The sequence below is a fragment of the Protopterus annectens genome, chromosome 16.part0 (assembly GCF_019279795.1).
Source record: "Protopterus annectens isolate FY-2018-M chromosome 16.part0, PAN1.0, whole genome shotgun sequence".
Lineage (NCBI taxonomy): Eukaryota > Metazoa > Chordata > Ceratodontiformes > Protopteridae > Protopterus > Protopterus annectens.
In genome coordinates, this window is record NC_056750.1 from 261,248,613 (window position 1) to 261,273,409 (window position 24,797).

General features: G+C 45.7%; 1 protein-coding gene across 5 annotated transcripts in view; it reads right to left on the reverse strand.

Annotated features, from left to right (window-relative positions):
- Positions 1–24,797, reverse strand: part of LOC122791042 (myomegalin-like) — a 3,200,315-nt gene that overhangs the window by 2,223,473 nt on the left and 952,045 nt on the right. For all 5 annotated transcript variants that reach the window (XM_044058817.1, XM_044058818.1, XM_044058820.1 and 2 more), the window contains exon 17: positions 2,150–2,335. In XM_044058817.1, coding sequence (XP_043914752.1) covers positions 2,150–2,335 — 186 coding nt within the window. The remainder of the gene's footprint in view (positions 1–2,149; positions 2,336–24,797) is intronic.

A 24,797-nucleotide genomic window follows, 5' to 3' on the forward strand; every position in this document is an offset into this window, starting at 1 on the left:
CCAGGATGGGCTACTGGAGCCGACCTAAAGACATCAGATGAAACCGATAACTCTGGTTCCGAAGGCCGAGAAAGGCTCGGAGGAGGAACATGCAAGGATGGATGGGTGACGGGCTCCGGGGCCGATTGGGCTGGAGCCGAAAACAATTTGACCAACACCAGTGATTGTAGCAGTCTCTGTACCACTCTATCAACATCATTGTCTGAGAGAGTCCTGGAGGACCTAGAGGATAAGGTCAGAGATCTGGACCTCCCTACAGAAGGAGACCTATGAGAAGGAGAAACCGGTCTAGTAACTGGAGACTGGCTCTGAACAAGTATCTCTGTCACCGGCTCAGAGAGACTGGGAGCCGATGCTGACTTGGTCAAATCATCCACTTCCTTCAGCCAATGGAACAGAGGAAGCTAAGGTAGACTTGGCAACTTTCTCTGGCAGCTCCGATAAAACTGACGGAGCCGGACAGTGTTTTTTTTTTTTTTATTTAGAGGTCTTGCCTGTTTTAGAGGGAGAGGGCTTAGAACTGGAAGCCGTCTCCAAGTCTTCTTCGAAGGAGGGTTTCAGTAATCCCTTCAGAATCAGTTTGTTCTTCCCCTCTTGAAGAACACATGGGCTAAAGGCGTGACAGAACACACAGGATTCTTGGAGGTGGATAGCCCCAAGCAATACACGCACACAGAGTGCCCATCAGTAATAGACATTTTATATCCACAATTATCATATTTTTTGAAGCCCAAAGGCTTGTGTTCTTTTGTAACCTTAGACATATTGGTAGGACACTGCACGCAATATCAGTAGACAAACCCGACACCAACAGAAAAACCGCAGGAACTATGCCTATGAAAAAAACAGTCGTTAGAACAACAAACGCCACAGGGAAGAAAGGACCTCTAACTTAAACGGCCCAGACCAACAAACAAGGGAGAACCTAGGTCCTATAAGTTAAACGGCCCTAGCCCAAAGGGACGGGGTAACCACCGGAACAAGGATACACACAACTAGGAGGGAGGACTAGGTCCTCTAAATGAAAAGGGCCTAGCCCGTAAGAAGGGAAGGAACGCAAACGGGATACCAAGACAAAAAGCCACGGAACAGGCTACACCAACAGTTTTCTCAAAAAACAGAAACTAGCTATGAAAATAGCTTTTGGAGCAACAAACTTCTAAAAAGTAGAAGAAAAGGTTATACTTACCACGGCCAAGAGCAAGACCACGGCTGAGCATAACGAGCGGCAAGTGAGATCTGGGGAAAGGGAGCAGTGCAGCATGGGATACCTCTTAGCCACGAGCCAATTGAAGACTTCGAGCTAGAGTATGGCCGAGGTTCGGCTCCGAACCCACAGGTAAGAATGTAGGCGAGATTGGACTACATAACATCTATTATCGTGTAGAAAGAAAAACACTGAATTATTAAATTTCCACTGTCTGAAGCAGCAAGTGGACAAAAAAATGAAAAAATAAATATAAATAAAAAAGTTAGTCAAGCTTCATCAACAAAAAAATAAATAGTACAGCATTTATCACAACCGCAAGCTCCCACAGCCCTTTACTTTAAATATACTACCTCCTCAGTCATAGAAAACACAGAGAAAAGATCACACATCACATTAGCGTCACCATCCACACCACAGCTTGCCGGTGCTTTACAATAATTAATCATCACTAACTTCTGACATAGATGTGGGCAAATTAATGCTGATAGGTTGAAACCATGTCCACTTAAGACTTGTGCACCAGTAAGGTAACAGAAAACATAAGAGCAAGGCAGACAAAATTATACAGCTGAAAATTGTCCTAAAAGCCAAAACCCCTGTCAGCAACCAGTGTATACAATTTAGCCAGCTGGATAGAAACAAAAGTATAAATTAGAACACTATAGATGCAAAATGATTACAGAGACTGTAAAATCCATCACACAGTCTCACACTTCATGAAAATGGCATTTTTAATTCTGCCTGAACTCCATCTAACTTTTAAAAACAGTTTCAAAGTGACAAATGAGAATGCTCCAATAAAGCTTATCACTTTTGCCTTGTCTTGTAGGCAGGTATACTATACACTGAACTAGCAGAAGGGGGCATAAAAAGTGCCATGTTAAATTATAGTTTTCTGTAGAGGAATTTGTGTTTTAATTATTACATTACTCAACTTACCTTTTCCTCCATGTCTTTCTTTAGTGCCGATAGGGATTTCTGGAGCTCAGCAATGACTTCCTCCTTCTCATGAAGTAAACGGGCTCCGCTTTCTTCAAGTTGCTCCTTTACCTTTTCAAAGTTTTTGCAAGTGTTCATCAGATGTGACAACTCAGCATCTTTTTCTTTAAGCATACCATCCAGCCTCTTAAGGAAGGAAAACAAATATGGAAATATAATGCGTGCCAAAGTACACATTACAAAACTGAAGTCTATTATGTTAACCTAGAAGTCAAGCTTAATCAACAATGTACATCAAATCCAAAAATGTTGTCTTCCTTGAAATCTTAAAGGACCTTGAATGCCATTAATAACATCAATAATTAAACAAACAGCAGATTGTGTGATTATATTTTGTTCTGGCTTCAACTTTTTACTACAGTCCCTCTGTTTTACTGAATGTCATGGCAATAAAACATATGCTTCTCCATTTTCCGTCATCTAAAAAGTATAAGCTACACCAAAAAATCACTCTACAGCAGCAAAGCAACCATCTGGTAATCCAATACACAGAAACTTTTTGTTATGTACTCACCATAACTTTAGATGTTTGGGATCCATCTCGCCTACATTCAGTACTGATGGGCTCGGAGCCGATCCTCGGCTCCGACTCGGCACGCTATGCTATAGAGCGAAGCCTCTTACTGGCTGAGCTATTCTCTATCCCAGGATGCACCACCACTAATCCCCCAGATCTTGTTTGTCCGCATTCATGCACACACACAACTTGTTTATATAACATTGCCAGATGTTTCAAGATGAAACAATAGAATTCGGACCGTCCGATCTCTTCTGATCTTCAAGGCAGGGGGAAGGAGGGTGGGTTATTGGGAATGTAGGCGAGATGGATCCCACACATCTAAAGTTATGGTGAATACATAACTAAAAGATGTTATGTGATCCTATCTAGCCTACATTCAGTACTGATGGGACAGCGTCCCTAGCACCTAAATCCTGGGTGGCTCACTGGAAAACACTCCTGAGCACTGTGGAACCAAATGAAGCTCGCCCCCGAGATGCCACATCCAATTTGTAGTGGGAAATGAAAGTGTGCAGGGAAGACCATGTAGCCACAGCACAAATGTCACTAATGGCAAGCTTAGAATGGAATGCTATTGAAGTAGCCATAGCTCTTGTAGAGTGAGCTTTGACGGAGGTCGTAAGCTCTTTATTAGAAGAGGAATAAGCTTGACTAATACAGTCCCTGATACATTTGGCAATAGTGACCTTTGTGACGGCTTTGCCTAATTTATTATCCGAAAAGGACACAAACAATTGATCTGTTTTCCTTGTTTGTTTGGTCCTGTCTAAATAAAAACGCAATTGCCTGTGGACATCCAATGTGTGGAATATGTATTCCGCTTTGAGTACTTTGGAAAGAAAACTGGAAGTTCTAATGACTGTTGTAGGCAAAAATTGGAACAAACTTTAGGGACAAAGGATGGATTAGGCCTGAGAGATACTCTATCTTTGTGAAAAACCAGGTACGGTGGTTTTACAGATAGAGCTTGAAGCTCTGAAACCCTTCTGGCAGAAGTAATCGAGACCAGAAAAGTAGTTTTCCAAGATAGAAATTTCAAATCACATGTTGCTGCCGGTTCGAAGGGGAAGGAGGTTAAGGCACGTAACACCACATCGAGATCCCATGGAGGAGCAGGATGAGAAATCGGAGGTCGTAAAAGCGCAGCACCTTTCATGAAGGTCTTACACAATCTGTTGCTCATTAAAGGTGGGTTTATAGATTCATGAAAATTGGAAATAGCTGCCAATTGGACCTTGATGGTAGAGACTGAAGAACCTTGATTGAATAGAGAAGTTAGAAATTTTAGGACTTCCGATACAGGAATAGTGATGGGATCCAGACCCCGGAGTTGTGCCCAAATAGCAAATCTCTTCCATTTGCTAGTATACAATTTCTTAGTGGCAGACTTGTGGGCCTAAGATAAAATATGTATGACTTCCGGGTCTAAGGTATGATTCCTGACTATAGTCGGAAGAGGAGGAGCCAAGCTGTTAACTTCAAAGTGTGAAGGGACTGGTGGAGTAGTCCCGACTGATGAATTAATAGGTCTGGGATCTGATCCAGGAACCATGGACCGTCCAGTGCATATTTCCGAAGATAGGGGAACCATACCTGACGAGGCCAGTAAGGAGCAACTAAGATAATTTTGCTCCCAAAGTGAGACGCCTTTTGGATCACTCTGGGAAGGAGGGGAACTGGGGGGAAGGCATATAGCAAGCCGGTGGGCCAAGAATGGGCCAGTGCGTCCATAGGGCTCTCCCCTGGAGCTGGAGTGAGGGAGAAGAACTTTTTGCACTTTGCGTTCAGCGGGGTTGCGAAGAGGTCGCAACAAGGAATTCCCCATTTGCTGAAAATCTGAGCTGCCACTGTATTGTTCAGAGACCACTCGTGAGGAGAGAGGATAGTTCTGCTCAGTCTGTCGGCTATCACATTGGATTTGCCAGGGATATGAGTTGCTATCAGAAAACGTCTGGTCGCCACTGCCCATTCCCATACTCTCATGGCCTCTCTGCAAAGAGGGTAGGATCTGGTTCCTCCCTGCTTGTTCAGGTACCAGACCACTGACATGTTGTCGGAGTGAATGGCAATCATGCCCTGAGGGAGGTAATCGTGGAGGGCTTGTAGAGATAGAAGCACCGCCCTCATTTCCAAAATGTTGATATGAAGAAGACTCTCTTCTGAATGCCATTTGCCTTGGACTGACCTGCCCAGGAAATGCCCCCCCACCCCATCTGGGAGGCGTCTGTAGTCAACGTGGCCATAGGAGGAGGTGGAACGAAGGGTCGACCCTGATCCAGATTGGAGGGCACCAGCCACCAGCGAAGGTCCCGTTTGCAGATTTCCGTGATCCGTATGAGGTGACTGAGAGGGAGATCCTGAAAGGACCACTGTGTCGAAAGAAGCCACTGGAGAATTCTCATATGCAACCTTGCTAGGGGGACTAGAAGAACAGTGGCCGACATAGATCCCAATAGCTGCAGGACCATTCTGGCTGGAGCTTTGGATCTGAGAAGCAAGGCTCGAACTTGAGCCTATATGGTTTGTATCCTTTCTGTAGGAAGATAGACCCGCATTCGGTTTGAGTCTATCTCTACTCCGATTAATCTTATGCGTTGGGATGGCAACACAGACTTTGGCCAATTGAAGGTGATTCCAAGGGAAGTGCCCAGTGATATTGTGGCTTGTAGGTTCTGCAATAGTAGATGCCTGGAGGTGGCAGTTAGGAGCCAGTCGTCCAGATACGGAAACACCTGGAATCCTAGACTCCTCAGGTGAGCAGTCACGACCGCCAAACATTTGGTGAACACCCTGGGGGCTGTGGTGAGACCAAAGGGCAGCGTGCGGAACTGAAAATGACTGTCTCCTAGGCTGAAGCGCAAATGTCTCCTGGACGCCTGATCTACCATGAAGTGGTAATAAGCGTCCTTGAGATCTATGGAGCACATCCAAACACCTTTCTCCAGCAGTGGGAGAATGGATTGTAAGGTGACCATTCGGAACTTGGACTTTTGGACTGAACGATTTAGAATGCTGAGATCCAAAATGTGTCTCAAGTCCCCGGCCTTTTTTGGCACCAAAAAGAATCTCGAGTAAGTCCCTAACCCGATCTGGTCTGCGGGGACGGGTTGGATGACTCCGTTTTGAAGCAGCTTTGAGACTTCTAAGGCTGCAATTTCCCGTTGACTGGGTGGCGGGTCCGGGATTTTCTTGGACAGAGGTGGGGAGTGAGAAAAGGGGATGGCGTAACCTCCGGCGATAATTCGAAGCACCCATCAGTCCTGAGTGATGCCTTCCCAGGCTTTTAGGTGCCTCGAAAAACTACCCCCGACTGGCTCCGGAGCTGCACAGTCGGGCAATCCCTCAGGGATTGTGAAAGGCTGAAGAGCCACAAAAGGACTCGCGGTCTCCAGTATTGCGGGGGCCTCTGCCGCCTCTGGGACGGCGTCTTCCAGAGAAATTTCCCCTCCTCTGCCTGAAGAAGGGGGATCGTCCTGCTGTGAGGGATAAGACTTCTGGGATCTACGGAACCACATTTTCCCTCCTCTTTTAGCCTTGGGATAAGGCCGAAAGGGAGTGGAAAATCGTGCCCCTATGGCAGTTAAAGTCTTACCTTCTTGCTCGGAGCGGGTCAATGTGTCCTTTACCTTGGGTCCAAACAAAGAGGACCCATCAAAGGGAGCGTCGGCAAAAGAAGACTTGAAGGCTTCCGCAAAATGACACAGGCGGAGCCAGGCTTGCCTCCGTAGAACAATACCCGTACCGCTCTACGCCTCGCCCGCATATGAAATGAGCCTCATGGACGAGTTTGATATCGATGACAGCGTAGCCAACTGAGAGCCAACCGTCTGGGCCAGCTGCTCAGGTAGGTTACCCAAGAGAGTATCTGAAAGCTCCTTGATCAGATCCCTCTGAAACCTGATGAAGTGCGTTAAATAGTTCAGGGACCTTAAGATAAAGGCCGCTGAACTGAGGGTGCGCTTCCCGCACCGATCCATGCTCCTAGACTCCTTACTAGGAGGATGGACAGACGTCGAAGCCTCTGCTACATCTTGTTGGGTAGCAGATGCCACCACCAAGGCATCTACAGCCACACCTTTTGTCAAAAACTCCTTCTCTGGGGGTGCTGATAGGAACTTATTTGGGCGAGCAGGCACCAGTTCCACAGAGTCTGGATGTTCCCACGCCCTTCGAGAGATCAAATCTAGGAGCTCGTCGAAGGGCGGAGACACCCAGGAGGCGGAGGGCTGAGCCCCGAAGGCCTTAAGGAACACCGACTCATCAGCAGAAGGGGGTTTGGAATGCCAGCCGCCTTGTTGTTTGAGGGCTTCCAGGATGTCTGCAAAGGAGACATCATCTGAGGACGACTTAGGGGACCCCTCTGCATCATCAAGATCAGTGTCTGACGTGAGAGACTCATCGGGGGAGTCAACATGCTTCCTCTTGCACAATCTTTTCCTTGGGGGTTCCTCTGAAGAAGCTTCAGAGGGACCTCCAGGAGGGGGGGAACCCCCAGTGGGGGTGACCTCAGGCCCCGAGGCTCTGCTGTCTAAGGACAGGGGGACTGCCAAAGACCCAGTCTCCGTATGTAGGGAAGGTGCTGGTGAGACAGTGGAGGTAGCCAAAGAAGATTTGGCTAACGCACTCCTCATGGCCCTGAAGGCCGGACCACCAGAATCCTGGGAAGGTCCAACCCCCGTGGCCACAACAGTAGACGGTGCCGACGCACCGAGAGGAAGGCTTGGAACCGAAAACATCAGTCCCGAAGCGTCCCCCCCGGGGCCGACAGAGGAGGTCCGTGTACCGAACTCCGACTCGAGAGCCGGGGTTGGAGTAAGGGTCGGGGCCGACCCGAAAACCTCCATCGGCTCCACCAGCACCGGCTCCAACGGTGCCGAGGCTGTTGGAGGAGGAACCAGAACTACAGGGTGGGCCATCGGCTCCGAAGCCGAATGGGCTGGAGCCGAAACTAATTTTTGGAACACAGGAGACTGAAAAAGTCTTAGGAGCACCCTGTCGATGTCTGAATCAGACATCTTGGAAGATCTAGATGAAACCGATCGGGTCCGAACCGACTTCTCCATCGGCTCCAAAGGACTGGGGGACCGGCTCCGAATGGACTCAACCAATATCGGTGCTGAGGGAGATCCCAAAACAATTTCCCTTGGTGCCGAGGAGGGCTTTGGCGTCGAAGGGGAAGAGTCTGAGCTGGCAACTCTCATCGGCTCCAAAATCAGTGGAGCCGATGAAGGTGACCCGCCTCTCGAAGCCCCAGTCATCGGCTCCGAAACCAGAGGAGTCGAGGCTGGGGCATCGAGGCAGACCGTCCCGCCCTCGGCTCCGAACTCCGTGGAGCCGATGGCGCAGACTGCCTGGATTTTTTAGTAGTCGCTTCCGATGGGCTGGTCAGAGCCGACGCTTTTCTTAGTTGGACAGGATGAGGAAGATAAGGCCTCCTCGAAGGAGGGTTTAATCAGCCCTTTCAGGATTAATTTATTTTTCCTCTCTTGGAGGACCCTAGAGGAAAAGGCGTGACACACGCTGCAGGACTCCTGTAGGAGCTTGGCGCCTAAGCAGTATACGCACGAGGAGTGGTCATCAGTTATAGACATTTTATAACTGCACCTCGTGCACTTCTTGAACCCTGAGGGTCTATGTTCTTTAGACATAATGTCTCTGAAACAGTCACTATAACAGTAGTAAAGATCACTGTGTAGACAGAAAAAATACAGATTTTAAACAATAAAGCTTTTTTTTTTTTTTTTAAACGATAAATCAAAATTACTACAATACAATTATCACGAACAGCAAAAAGGAGGGCCAAGAACCCTCTAACTCAAACAGGTACTTGACCTCCTTAAAAAAAAATAGAAACTGCTAATGAATAGGGGAAGGCCCCTCTAACTTAAACGGGAAACCTTTCCCTAAACAAACACACAAATTTACCACAAAATAATATCAAAAAACACTCGTACAACAACAATAGCTGTTAAAACAGCTTTTGGGTAAGAATAGAGAATTTCCTGACAGGAAAACTTTAGAAAAAAACAGCACTTAGCTCAGCCAAGTTTGAGACCACGTCCTAGCTTGTAAGCGGCAAACGAGATCTAGGGAATTAGTGGTGGTGCATCCTGGGATAGAGAATAGCTCAGCCAATAAGAGGCTTCGCTCTATAGCATAGCGTGCCGAGTCGGAGCAGAGGATCGGCTCCGAGCCCATCAGTACTGAATGTAGGTGAGATAGGATCACATAACATCGCATATTTAGGTTAAAATACTCAAACAGGAACTCTTTAAATTATTGGGACATTTACTCATGCTCCAATATCCGATTAATATTGTGGAAGGTCACAAAGGAGCTGAAGCCTATTCCAGCAAACAATTACAAGACAGAGCCAATCCTAGCCAAGAGGTTGGTCCACAACAGAATGCACACTTGCATACACACACAACATACACACACAAAAACATATGCATACTTAAGGGCAGCTTTTAAAGTATCACCATTTCACCTAAATGGGTGTCTGAGATGTGGAAGGAAACCAAACGTATCCAGCAAAAATCTGCATAGACAAATGGAGGACATGTAGACTTCATAAGGAAGACACTTGCAGCCAAGAATTGAAACAGTGAACCAACAGCTTTAAGGTAGAAATGCTAATGTCTACACCATTGTGCACTGCTAGCCAAAACATTTTATGATTGACATTAATTATGGGTGGACAGTGATCCTCTAGCCAATTTCTTTAGCAGTCAGCTGTCCTTAAGAATGTTAGGATGTAATCCGACTGCACAGCTAACCAAGAGCAGCATGTCTACAAAACAGATGGCACTGTGCACTCATTCTCATTTCTTTTACTCAAGTACACCAGAGGTTAACAGGGATATCACATTAACAAATGTACATGTGGTAGGCTAAGGCAATGTCAGCAAGTGTCAAACACAAATCTCTTATGCTGTGGAAATTCAACCATACAAAGTATACTAAGACAGGTTAAAGGAATATGGAAAGTCCATTTTCATTCCTCCTCAACTTTTGGAATTCAGATCAGACCTTAGATCCAATTTTGGACACTCCTCAGACTTTGGATCCATAGCGCAGGCCCCTCTTCCTTACCCATAATCCTCTCCCAGGCCCCAGATTACCTCAGATCAAGTCTGCCCCTAAACAAAAACATACAGAATGGAAAAAATTCCACAAATGTCTAGAAACATGATAGGAAGAGTATCTAGAACGAAGAAAGGGATAAACCAGAATGGAAAATACCTCCAGACCATACCAGGAGATATTTTCTTCCAGTGGAAGAGGGAAGGAGGAAGGGTAGGTTGAGGAAGGCCAAATAGATACCACTGATGCATCATTGTGAGTACATAGGTTTTGTATATGATGTCATCTTTCATCAATTCCTCCACCTTTGGGACAGATGCCCTAGCCAGCGTCAACCCAGGGTGGTCGTAAGGAAGGATATTTGGCTGCGGTTTCAAAGGGAGACCAAGTTAAGGCTTGCAGAAGAATCGTCAAAATCCAAGGAGGAGTAGGGGCTTTGACAGGTGGCCTAAGCAAAAAAGTACCTTTAAGGAAGGCCTTGCATAACCTAAGGAAGGGCCAATGACAAACTATCTTTAGCTACATGGAAACTGGAGACTGCAGCCAGCTGTACTTTGACTGTAGAGTAACTTATTCCGCTATGACAAATATAAGCCAGGAATGGAATGGGCGCTGAAAAAACTGTCTAGATTACTCTCATTAGCCCACATAGAGAATTGTCTCCATTTGCTTTTGTGAATCTTCCTAGTAGAGACTTTTTGAGAATAAGTAAAGATGTGCAAAACCTGGGACGAAAACCTGAACAATCTAGCCATCACTGGAAGTGGATAAGTCATGCAGTCAACCAAACGGCTTGTATGAATGCATGAGGCAGGTTGTGGTGGTGGGACAGACTATCCAGAAGGGGACCCAAGACCCAAGAAAGGCATATCAAGATGAGGCCAGAGGAATGGGAACCACACTTGTTGAGGCCAGAGTAGGGCAATGAGGATCACCTTGCTCTTCCACTGATAAGCTTACTGTAAAATCTTTGGCATGAGAGGTGTGGGAGGATAAGCATAAATGAGACTGGGGGGGATGTAGATCAGAGCATCCCTCTGGGAGGATTAGGGGGAAAAAAGTTGTATATGGAATTGTGAAGAGAGGTGAACAAGTCGCAGTATTAGCTGGCCCTATTGGTGAAAAATGTATTCCGCCACTGAAGTACTGAAACTACTCGTGAGACATTAGAAAGTACAGTTGTGTACACTTACCATAAATGTAGATGTTCGAGTGTATTCACTGTTGCAGCCATTACCCTTAGGTTATCTTGCTGGCAGGCTACCCTCAGTCGGCCTGAATTCCAAAGTCTAGGTCTGGCGTCGGTTGCTGTTACCTCTTCCCTGGCGTCGGTGCGCCAGGGGTATAAAAGATGCAGCCAACGCCATTTTCTTCAGTTTTTCTTGCCCCAGATGTCAGGTGCCCCCAAAAGGGTAGGCTAAAAATATGTCAATAAAACATGCATGCACCAAAGTATATATTTTGCCTTTATCTACAAGCAAATACACCACATAGGTTGTATAGAATAGAGAAGTACAGATAAGTTCCAGCAAAGAAATGGGGGACGGTGGGTAGGTAACCTGGACTGCAACAGTGAATACACTCGAACATCTTCATTTATGGTAAGTGTACACAACTGTACTATGTTCTTCATGCTTCACTGTTGCAGTCATTACAATTGGGTTGAATCCCAAAGCTAAGGTTGGGAGGCTGGAGCTAAATAGCATTAGGGGCAGCTATTAGGCCCTGCAGAACTGCAGTGGCAAAACCTGCCCTGGATTTAGAGTAGAGTGGTAAGTTATAGTGCTTTGTGAAGGTGTGCACTGAACTTCAAGTAGCAGCCTCTAAAATGCCTTTGGTTGGTACTCCCCTGAGGAAGGCTGCTGAAGTGGCTGTTGCTCTGGTTGAATGTTGCCTAATGCCCTTGGGTACTGGCTTACCATGTTGAGAATAGCAGAAATGAATGCAATGGCCTATCCACTTTGAAATAGTCTGCTTTGAGATAGCCTTTCCTTGTGATCCTGCAGCATATGCCACTAGTAATTGCTCTGTCTTTCTGAAAGCTTTGGTTCTGTTCAAGTAGAAGCATAGCTGTCTGTGTATGTCCAAAGAATGCAGAATTCTCTCCCCCTTATTCTGTGGGTTTGGATAAAAGGTAGGCAGATGAATAGTTTGGTTAAGGGCCACACTGGACACTACCTTAGGCATAAATGTTGGGTTTGTCCTCTGAGAAACCCTGTCTGGATAAAAAATGATAAAAGATTCCACAGCCATGAGTGCCTGTAGCTCTGAGACTCGTCTTGCAGAAGTTATTGCTAAGAGCAGAGCTGTTTTCCAAGATAAAAACTTTATATCAGCTGCAGTGGCTGGCTCGAAAGGAGGCAGGGTGAGTTTTTCCAAGACATAATTGAGATCCCATGCAGGTATTGGTGATCTCCTTGGTGGCCTTAAATTTTTGGCCCCTCTGAGGTACTGCCTTAACAAAAGGATGAGAAAAGATTGGTGGCTCTGTATTGTAATGAGCCGAAATGGCAGAGGCATGAATTTTTATAAATGAGAAATATGGGCTTTTGTCCAGCATCTCAGTCAATTATTGCAAAATCTGAGGAATGTATGGTATAGCTGTGTCAATTCCTTGTACCTGGTTCCAAGCACAGAATCGCTTCCATTTTCCAGCATAGGATTTTCTAGTACTAGGCCTCCTGGCCTAAAATGACATAAATCACCGCTTTAGTGAGAGGTGTGTTTTTTATGACTACATTATCTGACATGCTGCCAGATTTAAGGTCTTGAGTTGGCTGTGCAGGATCTGATTGTTCTGCTGGGACAGTAGATGAGGTACTTGAGTCCAGGCTGGGCATTGAGACAAGTTCCTTAGGATTGGATACCAGTACTGGCGTGGCCAGTCTAGGGCAATCAGTATCATTTTTGGCTTCTCCTGTCTGACCTTTAGGAATACCTTGGGGAGGAAAGGCATATACTGTTAAGTTTTTCCAGCTGAAAGATAGGGCATCCACTTTCCATGCTTGTTTGTGATAGGTCCTTGTGCAGAATCTCTTTAGTTGGCAGCTGTGAGGTGAGGCAAATAGATCTATGTCCGGGCATCCCCATTTCCTTATCATGCTGAAGACTTGCGGATCCAATTTCCACTCATGGGGATCCATGAGGTTTCTGCTTAGTTCGTCTGCCAGAGTATTTATCGTTCCTGGCAGGAATTGTGCCTGCAGATGTACTTGGTAAGTCATTGCTGTGTCCCACAAAGTCATGGCCAGTCTGCAAAGGGGGTAGGAATGAGTGCCTCCTTGCTTGTTTATGTACCACATGACCGTGGTATTGTCTTGTCTTTATCAGTAGGTGTCCCGGATGAAGTAGGTCCTTGAAGGCTGTCAGGGCATTTTGAACAGCTAGCATCTCTTTTTGATTGATATGTAGATGCATTTGGTTTGTGGACCATGTGCCTTGAATACATCTTCCTGCCATGTGGGCTCCCCAGGCATAATCCGATGCATCCGTTGTTAATGTCTGTGTGGCTGGGGGTAGAGTGAATGGCTGTCCCTTGTTCTGGTCAAGGCCTTCGCCCATCATCGAAACTCCTGTTGCAGGAAGGGGATGAGAGTAAAGTACAGTTTTGTACCTACCATAAATGTAGATGTTCGAGTGTTCACACTGCTGCAGTCATCACACTTGGGTTATCCTGCCGTCGGGTGGTCTCGCAGTCGGCCTGAGTTCCAAAGTCTTGGTCCGGCGTTGGTTGCTGTCGCTTCTTCCCTGACGTCAGTGCGCCAGGGGTATACAAGAGGCATCCGACACCATTTTCTTCAGTTTTTCTTGCCCCAGATGTCAGGTGCCCCCAATAGGTAGGCAAAATATATATATTGCTATATAAAAAAGTACATATAAAAATAAAACAATACCTTCAGGCACAAGCAAATACACCACAGAGGTTGTATAGGATAGAGTGGTATAGATAAGTCCAGCAAGTTCAGAGGGGATGGAGGGAGGGTAACCTGGACTGCAGCAGGGTGAACACTCTAACATCTACATTTATGGTAGGTACAAAACTGTACTATGTTCATCGTGTTACCCTGCTGCAGTCATCACACTTGGGTTGGATCCCAAAGCTAAGGATGGGTGGTGGAGTTAAACACGGTTAGCAGAAGCTAGCAGGCCCTGCAAAACTACAGTGGCAAAACCAGCTCTAGTCTTAGAATATAGAGGTAAGTGATAGTGTTTGGTGAAGGTGTGCACTGAACTCCAAGTTGCAGCTTCCAAAATCTCCTTGGTTAGCACCCCCCTGAGAAAGGCTGCTGATGTAGCTGTAGACCTGGTGGAGTGGGACCTAATGTTAGCAGGTACCGGTTTCCCATGATGCGTGTAGCAGAAACGTATGCAATGTCCTATCCATTTTAAAATGGTCTGTTTTGAGATAGCTTTTCCTTGTGATCCTGCAGCATAGGGTACAAAGAGCTGGTCAGATTTTCTAAAAGTCTTAGTTTCATCCAAGTAGTAATGTAATTGCCTGTGAATGTCCAAAGAATGCAGGAGTCTTTCTCCTTTGTTCTGGGGATTTGGGAAAAAGGGGGGCAAATGAATGGTTTGGTTTAGGGCCACACTGGATACCACCTTTGGCATAAAAGAGGGGTTAGTTCGTAGAGAGACTCTGTCTTGATGAAAAATTAGGAAAGGCTCTACTGCCATTAGTGCCTGTAGCTCTGAGACTCTTCTAGCTGAAGTTATTGCTAGTAGCAGGGCAGTTTTCCATGAAAGAAATTTTAAATCAGCTGAAAAAGCTGGTTCAAAGGGTGACAGTGTAAGCTTTTCCAGAACAAAGTTGAGATCCCAAGTAGGTGTTGGTGCTCTCCTGGGCGGTCTTATGTTCTTAGCCCCTCTGAGGTACTGTCTTAGGAGTGGATGTGAAAATAAAGGAGTATCCATGTTGTAATGAGCTGAAATTGCTGAGGCGTGATCTTAATAGATAAAAAGGAAAGTCCTTTGTGCAACATCTCAGTTAAATATTGTAGAATCTGAGGAATGTTTGGATCAAGGGGATTTTGGCCTTTAGCCTGGTTCCAGGCGCAAAATCTTTTCCATTTGCCTGAATAGGTTTTCCTAGTGCTGGGCCTCCTGGCCTCCAGAATGACATCCATAACAGCTTTGGATAGAGGTGTTGGCTGGTTGTTTAGGTAATTTGCCATGCAGCCAGGTTTAAAGTCTTGAGCTGGCTGTGTAGAATCTGATTGTCTCGCTGGGTGAGCAGGTGAGGAATTTGTGGTAAAATCCATGGTGGGCCGTGGGCCATGTTCCTTAGAATTGGATACCAGTGCTAGTGTGGCCAGTCTGGTGCAATATCATTTGTGGCCTCTCTAATCTGACTTTCAGCAGTACCTTTGTTAGAAGAGGCAGTGGAGGAAAGGCATACACTGTTAATGTTTTCCAACTGAATGAGAGGGTGTCCACTTTCCAAGCTTGTGGATGGAATGTCCTTGTGCAAAATTTTTGAAGTTGGTAGTTTTGGGGGTTGGCAAACAGATCTATGTCTGGGCGTCCCCATTTTTGAGTTATTGCAAATACTTGTGGATCTAGTTTCCACTCGTGGGGATCCATGATGTTTCTGCTTAGGTCTGCCAGTGTGTTTTTCTTTCCTGGCAGGAATTGTGCTTGTAATTGAACCCGGTAAGACAGTGTTGTGTTCCACAAGGTCATTGCTTGCCTGCATAGAGGGTAGGAATGTGTGCCCCCTTGCCTGTTTATGTATCACATTACTGTGGTATTGTCCATCTTTATTATTAGTTGTCCTGGGTGTAAGAGTTCCTTGAAAGTTGTTAGGGCATTCTGTACTGCAAGCATTTCTTTTTGATTGATATGCAGATGCCTTTGATCTGTAGTCCATTTGCCCTGAATGCACTGTCCTGCCATGTGTGCTCCCCAGGCGTAGTCCGATGCATCTGTTGTCATAGTTTGCCTGGCTGTGGGCAAGGTGAAAGGCTAACCCTTGTTGAGGTGACATGCCTGTGCCCACCATAGAAACTCCTGTTGAAGGCAGGGAATGAGTGGTATCATTGATTCCAAGCTGTGGCTGTGCCGAGTCCATACGCTTTTCAGGTACCATTGTAATTTCCTCATATGCAGTTTTGCAAATGGTATTATTAGTATGCAAGATGCCATGAATCCCAAGGCCTGCAGCATTTTTCTTGCAGGGAGTTGGGTCTTTGTTGCCATTATTTTGAAGTATTGAGTCAGCTGTTGTTGCTTGTCTAGTGTGAGATAAGCCATCTGGGCTGTTGGATTCAAGCTGGCACCCAGGAATATTATGTTTTGTGAGGGCACTAGTTTTGATTTCTTTTTGTTTACTGTGTACCCTAGGCAACTTAGAAGGTGTTTGACAAATGCCAGATGCTTTAAAAGAATGTCCTTGCTTTCTGCTTGAATAAGGCAGTCGTCCAGGTATGGGTATATTTGAATTCCTTTTTGTCTGCAGTATGCAATTACTGGTGCCAGGCATTTTGTGAAGACCCTGGGCGCAGTAGATAAGCCAAAGGGCAGTGCAGAGAATTGATAATGGGTTGAACCTGCAATGAAGCGGAGGTATCTTCTGCAATTTTGTCTGATAAGGACATGTAGGTATGCCTCCTTGAGGTCCAACGTTACTAGCCAAGCATTCTTGCCCAGCATGGGAAGAAGCTGCTGTAGTGTTACCATCTTGAAATTTGGTACTTGTAGATAGTTGTCCAGAATTGAAAGATCCAGAATGGGTCTCCATGCTTTGTCTTTTCTTGGGACTAGAAAGAGTCTTGAGTAAAATCCTTGTCCTTGCTCCTGTGTAGGTACCTGTTGAATGGTTCTCATGTCCATGAGAGCTGTAATTTGTTTTTGTGCCTCTGCCCTTTGATTTGGTGGCAGGTTTAACATTCCTTTTATCCATGGCAAGGTATGAAAGTGGAATCTGTATCCTTGTGAGACAATGTTTGGGACCCATTTGTCTTTTGTGATTATGTGCCAGTTGTCTGCAAAAAGTGCTAATTTACCTCCCAAGGGAGCTGCCAAGAGAGATTTGCTTGGTAGTTTGAGGATTGAGTCATTGTGTTTGTCTTCTGCTAGCTTGGGGCCAGTCTTCTCCTCCTTTCTGGGTAGCAGTACCCCATTGGTGAGGTTTGTAAGGGCCTTGTGACTGACCTCTGCCCCTTGGGCGTCTGTATTTGCCCCTCTGTGATCTGTCAGAAGCTGGAAAGGACCAGTTTTTTTGTTGGCCAATTTCTGCTGAAATTACCATGACCGACGTCATATCCTCAGTCTTTTCTTTAAACAAAGGATGAGAAAACAATGGTGGGTCACAGTCATAGTGAGCAGAAATTGCAAGATATTGAAGAGCCACACTTTTAAAACAGAATATGCCAGGCTGTCAGGTGAAGAGAGGGTGTGGAATCAACACATGAATGCAAGGTATTATCTGAATGACAGTGTCCATATCTGGTACTAGGAACAGGTGAGAATAAAATCCTAGGCCCATTTCTGGAAACATCTGAAGCCTGCTCAAAACTCCCTCAACTCTGGTTCCTACCCTCCCTCTTATCTGGGGCAAAGAACCCTAATCAAGGTAATTAAATCTTCTGCCATCTTAAGCATGCCTGCTTCTTGGGCACAGATCCTGAAGAACTAGGAGGTAACACCACAGAAGCTAAACCTGGCCTAAGTGTAAGGACTGCAGCAATGTGAGATGAAGAACATCTAGGGGGTTGTACCTGTAAAAAACCTTGACCGTCTGCATACACTTTGCCTTATCCTCCATTTTCTTTAAAACCTCTTCTGCTATGACACCAAATAATACATCCTGCTGTAAAGGTGCATCCAGTAATTTAGCTTTAACATAATCAGGTAGGGTTTGTTCTTTTAACCAAGCATGTCTACGTATGACATACCTAGTAACAGCTGCTCTACAGGAAGCTTCCAATGAATCAAATCCACATTGTAAAGTATGTTTGCCCACCTGTTCAGCTGCATGCAACAGATCCTGCATTTCCTTGAATTCAGACTGTTCAGAATGTGTGCTCATTTTTTGTTTTAATCGAGACATTAGGAATTGCTGATATTTCATCATGTGAAACTGACAATTTAATGCTCTCATAGCCAGAGTAGCTGAGGTGTACATCTTCTTTCCCCATCTATCTAGGGCTCTGGAATCCCTTTCAGAGGGCACAGGATTTTTAGCCATAGAAGCTTTAGCCCCTTTGGGACCCTGGGAAATTGTTTCTGGGTCAGCCACAGGGCTTTTATAAAGGAATTTGTGCGAGTCAGGTACTCTGTAGTACCTGTCTGGTTTGGCTGGAGCAGGAGGTAGAGAGTTTGGATTTAGACTAGACTCCAAGTAAACATCATCCACAATGTCTAAAACTGGAGGGATAGCAAGTGGTCTGTGCTGGGGTAGTAAAAGGAACTCTCGGAGCCTTTTCTTAGAATCAGAGTAGTCCTGGCCTTCCCAGTGGAAATGTTCCCTCATGGTATGTAAAGTTTCCCCAAAGGAGTAGTCTTCAGGGGGAGATGCTGAGGGAATAGAGTCTTCAGCATCAGTCTTTATAAGGGGGATCAAATCTTCAGCCATCTTAAGCATCCATTTCTTAGGCAGAGGAATTGAACTGTAGACTGATGTACAGTCTTTTTGGGTTTTAATGGAGTTTTAAGCTTAGCATAAGATTTAATGGTGAGTGTCTGAAGACACCTTCTGCAACCAAAGGTGTTTCTACTGCACCGGGATCTCCTCCTGCTCCGGTGTCGGGAAGGCCTAATGAAGATGGCTGCGACGGCCTAGTACACACCGCTTGAGAATACGTAGCTGTCTGGGGTTCCAATTCTGCGGTCGTCAGGGGCTGCGTAGGTGCCTCACTGAAAACCAGAGAACCGGCGACAGATCCAGCAGAGGCCTTGGAGTCTGGCTTGTTCCTTCCTAGGCTGCCTGTCCTTATCCTTGCGCGTTTTATGCATGCCGGTCGTCGGCTGCTCCGACGGCATGATATAATTAAATTTCCTACCAAAGTAATGTCGTGCGAAGTCAAAACGGCGTTTGATAGTTCGTTTATTAAACCTAACACAAAACCGGCAACCTGTGACATCGTGGTCTGGGCCTAGGCAAGGAATACAATAAAAATGGAAGTCCTTTATGAGGTATTTGCTTCCCACAAGAAATGCAATTGTTAACTTTTTCTGACATCGGACTGAGGCAAGAAAAGGTTTCCCCAATGGGGTACTTAGCTTTAATGAAGACGTTGGACTGAAATTCGATTCGAAAATCTCAGGTGTCGGCCGACCGGCACTTGCGAACTGCTTCTGCTTCGGGCACCGCGCGGCAAGAAAGACTGAAGAAAATGGTGTCAGATGCCTCTTATATACCCCTGGCACACTGACGACAGGGAAGAAGTGACAGCAACCGACGCTGGACCAAGACTTTGGAACTCAGGCCGACTGTGAGACTGCCTGACGGCAGGATAACCCAAGTGTGATGACTGCAGTAGGGTAACACGATGAACATCTATTGTTCCCAGGCTGTGGCAATGTTGAGTCCAAACACTTTTTAGGTACCAATGAAGTTTCCTCATATGCAGTCTTGCATATGGAATTAGTAGAATGCAGGATGCCATGAAGCCAAAGCCTGCAGAATTTTTCTTGCAGATAACTGGGCGTTTGTTGCCAACAGTTTGAAATAGGTAGTCAGTTGCCTTCGCTTGTCTGGCGTGAGATAAGCCATCTGGGCAGTTGTATTTAAGCTTGCACCCAGGAATATTATCACTTGAGAGGGTACTAGTTTAGATTTCTGTTCGTTGACTGTGTACCCTAGGCATGATAGTAATCTCTTTACAAACGCCAGATGCTGTAGTAGAAGGTCCTTGTTCTCTGCTTGAATGAGGCAGTCGTCCAAGTAAGGATACATTTGTATTCCTCTTTGTCTGCAGTATGCAATTACTGGTGCCAGGCACTTTGTGAAGACCCTGGGCGCAGTAGATAAGTCAAAGGCAGTGCAGAGAATTGGTAGCGCATTGAGTCAGCTTTGAATCGGAGGTATCTTCTGCATGTTTGTCTGATTGGGACATGCAGGTATGCCTCTTTTAGATCTAAAGTCACAAGCCAAGCCTTCTTGCCCAACATGGGCAGAAGCTGCTGTAGAGTCAACATTTTGAATTTTGGAATATCCAGATATGTGTTTAGAATAGATAAGTCCAGTATTGGTCTCCAGGCTTTGTCCTTTCTGGGTACCAAGAACAGTCTTGAATAGAATCCTTGTCCCTGCTCTTGCTCTGGTACTTGTTGAATGGCCCTCATGTCCATGATGGCTGAAACTTGTTTTTTTGCCTCTGCCCATTGATTGCGTGGCAGGTCTGGCATACCATTTGGCCTTGGCAGAGTGTGAAAGTGGAACCTGTAGCCTTGTGATACTATATTTAGAACCCATTTGTCCTGGGTGATCATGTGCCAATTTTGTAAAAAAAAAAAAAAGTGCTAGTTTCCCCCCCCCAAAGGGGCTGCCAAAAGGTAAGTGCTTGGAGCTGGAAGGGGAAAGTCATTGAGACCGTTTCCTGTATGGCTGTGATTTTTCCTCTCCGCTCTTGGAGGTAGAAGCACCCCATTGTTTAGGCCTGTATGAGCCCTGGGGCTGTGATCTGCCTCTGGGGCATCTGTATCTCCCTCTTTATGGTCTATCAGACACTGGAAAGGACCAATTCTTTGTAGGCCAGTTCCTGCTAAATCTGGAAGGCTGTACCTGCAAAAAATCTTTGACTGTTTGCATAGATTTAGCTTTGACCTCCATTTTCTTCAACACCTCTTCTGCTTTAACACGAAATAAAGTATCATGCTATAATGGACCATCTAATAGTTTTGCTTTAACATGATCAGGCAAATTCTGTTCTTTTAAACAAGCATGCCTCCTAATGACAGAACATGTAACAGCAGCCCTACAAGAGGCCTCTAGAGAATCAAAACCACATTGCAAAGTATGCTTTCCAACTTGTTCAGCTGTATGCAATAAATCCAGCATTTCCTTGTTGTCTGCACATTCTGAATTTGCTGACATTGTTTAAGCAGAGACATAAGATAGTGCTGATATTTAAGCATATGAAATTGGCAATTTAAGGCTTTTACAGCCAAGGCTGCAGAAGTACAAATCTTTTTACCCCATCTGTCTAGGGCCCTAGAATCCCTATCAGAGGGGATACTTTTTTTGCAGTAGAAGCCTTGACCCCTTTGGGACCCTGAGAGATGGTTTCTGGGTCAGCAGCTGGGTTTTTATAAAGAAATTTATGTGAATCAGGAACCCTGTAGTATCTGTCTGGCTTAACAGGAGCTGGTGGTAAAGAGTCTGGAGATAGACTGGACTCTGAAAATACATCATCTACAATGTCTAAAACAGGTGGGTTTAGCAAGGGGCCTGTGCTGAGGCAATAAAAGGAAGTCTCAGAGCCTTTTCTTGGATTCTGAGTAATCCTGGCTCTCCCAGTGGAAATGCTCCCTCATAGTATGCAGTGTCTCCCCAAAAGAATAATCCTCAGGAGGGGAGGCTGAAGGGATAGATTCTTCAGCATCAGAGTCCTCATAGGGAGGAAGAGAATATTCTTGTTCAAATGAGGAATCGGAGGAAGTGGAAACCTGGTCTGAAGATTCGTATTCTACCTCTTGCCTAGGCCTCTTATCAGAAGGGGGATGGGAACCCCTGATCAAAGTAATAAGGTCTTCAGCCATTTTAAGCATCTGTTTCTTAGGCATGGAGGCCTGTCCAGGAGAATGCTGCACTTGTTTCTTTGTCTTTAGAGTTGCTTTAGTCTTTGCCTTTGAAGCTGAAGTAGGTTTCACATAGAACTGTGTAGGTCTGAAAACACCCTCAGAAGCCGATGCCTGCTCAGCGGCTCTGGACCCATCTGAGGGAATAGTTTCCGAGTGTCCAATACCTTGAGCTTCCAGTGGCCTCATCAGCTCCACGTGGGAGTCGGAAGCGACCTATGGCTCTGAAGTAGCGGGCGTCAGGGGCTGCGAAAGCACCTCACTGAGAAGCGGCCGCAGGCCTAGCAGAAGCCTCGTCGGTTTTGGATCTTGGATGCCTGTCCTTTTCTTTTTCCTTGCGCTTTTTATAAACTCCGGTAGTCGGTTGTTCCGACGGCATTATGTAATTAAATCTTCTGCCAAAAAAATGGAATGCAAAATCGTACCGACGCTTAATAGTGCGTTGGTTAAATCTAGCACAAAACCGACAACCATCAACGTTATGGTCAGGGCCTAGGCAAGGAATACAGTAAGAATGAAAATCCTTATGAGGTATTTGCTTCCCACAAGAAATACAATTGTTAACTTTTTCTGACATCGGTCTGGAGCAAGAAAAAAAAAAGTTTCCCCAATGGGGTACTTAGCTTTAATGAAGACTTCAGATCTGAATTTCGATTTTGAAAAACTCAGGAGTCGGCTGACCGGCACTTGTGAACTGCTTTTGCTTCGGGCACCACACGGCAAGAAGGACTGAAGAAAATGGCGTCGGCTGCATCTTTTATACCCCTGGTGCACTGACGTCGGGGAAGAGGCGACAGCAACCGACGCTGGATCTAGACTTTGGAATTCAGGCCGACTGAGGGTAGCCTGCCAGCAGGGTAACCCAATTGTAATGACTGCAACAGTGAAACACGAAGAACATCAGATCTGCTCAGTTTGGGGAATTACTGAGAAAGTACAGTTTTGTGCCTACCATAAATGTAGAAGTTCGAGTGTATACCCTGCTGCAGTCATCACACTTGGGTTACCCTGTCGTCAGGCGGTCCTGCAGTCGGCCTGAATTCCAAAGTCTTGGTCCGGCGTCGGTTGCTGTCGCTTCCTCCCTGACATCAGTGCGCCAGGGGTATATAAGAGGCATCCGGTGCCATTTTCTTCAGTTTTTCTTGCCCCAGATGTCAGGTGCCCTCCAAAAGATGGCACATAGATAGTACCAATAATAAAAGCTTAGCACCAACAAAACATCCCTCCAGCTATAAGCAAATACACCACAAAGGTTGTATCAGATTTTAAGGTATTGAAAGGTTTTAGTTAGGTCTGAGGGGGATGGAGGGTAACCTGGACTGCAGCAGGGTATACACTCGAACATCTACATTTATGGTAGGTACAAAACTGTACTATGTTCATCGTGTAACCCTGCTGCAGTCATCACACTTGGGTAGAATCCCAAATCTAAGGATGGGAGGTGGTGTCAAACAGGGTTAGAGGAGGCTAGAAGGCCCCTGCAAGACTGCAGTGGCGAAGCCAGCTCTAGTCTTAGAGTAAAGTGGTAAGAGATAGTGTTTGGTGAAGGTGTGTACTGAACTCCAAGTTGCAGCTTCCAAGATATCCTTGGTTGGCACCCCCCCTAAGGAAGGCTGTAGATGTAGCTGCTGCCCTGGTAGAGTGGGGCCTTATGCTAGCAGGAACTGGTTTTCCATGATGGGTGTAGCAAAAACGTATGCAATGTCCTATCCATTTGGAAATGGTCTGTTCTGAGATTGCCTTTCCTTGTGATGCTGTAGCACAGGATACAAAAAGTTGGTCAGATTTTCTGAAAGCCTTAGTTTTATCCAAGTAGTAACGTAGTTGCCTGTGAATGTACAAGGAATGCAGGAGTCTTTCTCCTTTGTTCTGTGGATTTCAAAAGAAGATGGGTAAGTGGATGGTTTGATTTAGAGCCACACTGGATACCACCTTTGGCATAAAGGAGGGGTTAGTTCATAGAGAAATTCTGTCTTGATGAAAAATGAGGAAAGGCTCTACTGCCATTAGTGCCTGTAGCTCAGACTCTTCTGGCTGAAGTAATTGCTAGCAGCAGGGCAGTTTTCCATGATATAAACTGTAAGTCAGCTGAGAAAGTGGCTCAAAAGGAGGCAGCAAGTTTTTTCCAGAACAAAATTTAGGTCCTAAGTTGGTGTTGGCGCTCTCCTGGGAGGCCTAATGTTTTTTGCCTCTCTGAGATACTGCCTTAGAAGTGGATGTGAAAATAAGGGAAGATCCATGTTGTAGTGAGCTGAAATAGCCGAGGCGTGGATTTTAATACATGAAAAAGAAAGTCCTTTGTGTAACATCTCAGTTAAATATTGTAGAATCTGAGGCATGTCCGGCTGTAAGGTATTTTGGCCTTTAGCTTGGTTCCAGGCGCAAAATCTTTTCCATTTGTCTGAGTAGGCTTTCCTGGTGCTGGGCCTCCTGGCCTCCAGAATGACATCCATAACAGCTTGTGAAAGAGGGGCTGGCTGGTTGCTTAGGTGATGTACCATGCTGCCAAATTTAAGGTTTTGAGCTGGCTGTGTAGAATCTGACTGCCTTGCTGTGTGAGTAGATGAGGAATTTGTGGTAAAATCCATGGTGTGCCCTGGGCCATGTTCCTTAGTAGTGGGTACCAGTGTTGGCGTGGCCCAGTCCGGGGCAATGAGTATCAATCGAGGTCTCTCCATCCTGACTTTCAGCAGCACCTTTGTGAGAAGGGGCAATGGAGGAAAGGCATATATTGTCAGCATTTTCCAACTGAATGAGAGTGTGTCCACTTTCCAAGCTTGATGGTGAAATGTCCTTGTGCAAAATTTTGAAAGCTGATAGTTTTGGGGGTTGGCAAACAGGTCTATGTCTGGGCACCCCCATTTTTGTGTTATCATTGTAAATACTTGTGCATCCAGTTTCCACTTGTGGGGATCCATGATGTTTCTGCTTAGGTCATCTGCCAATGTGTTCTTTTTTCCTGGCAGGAATTGGGCTTGTAATTGAACTTGGTAATCCAGTGCTGTGTTCCACAAGGTCATTGCTTGCCTGCATAGAGGGTAGGAGTGTGTACCCCCTTGTTTGTTTATGTACCACATTACTGTGGTGTTGTCTATCCTTATTATAAGCTGTCCTGGATGTAAGAGGTCCTTGAAGGCAGTCAGAGCATTCTGTACAGCTAGCATTTATTTTTGATTGATGTGCAGATTCCTTTTATCTGCAGCCATATGCCTTGAACGCATCGTCCTGCCATGTGTGCCC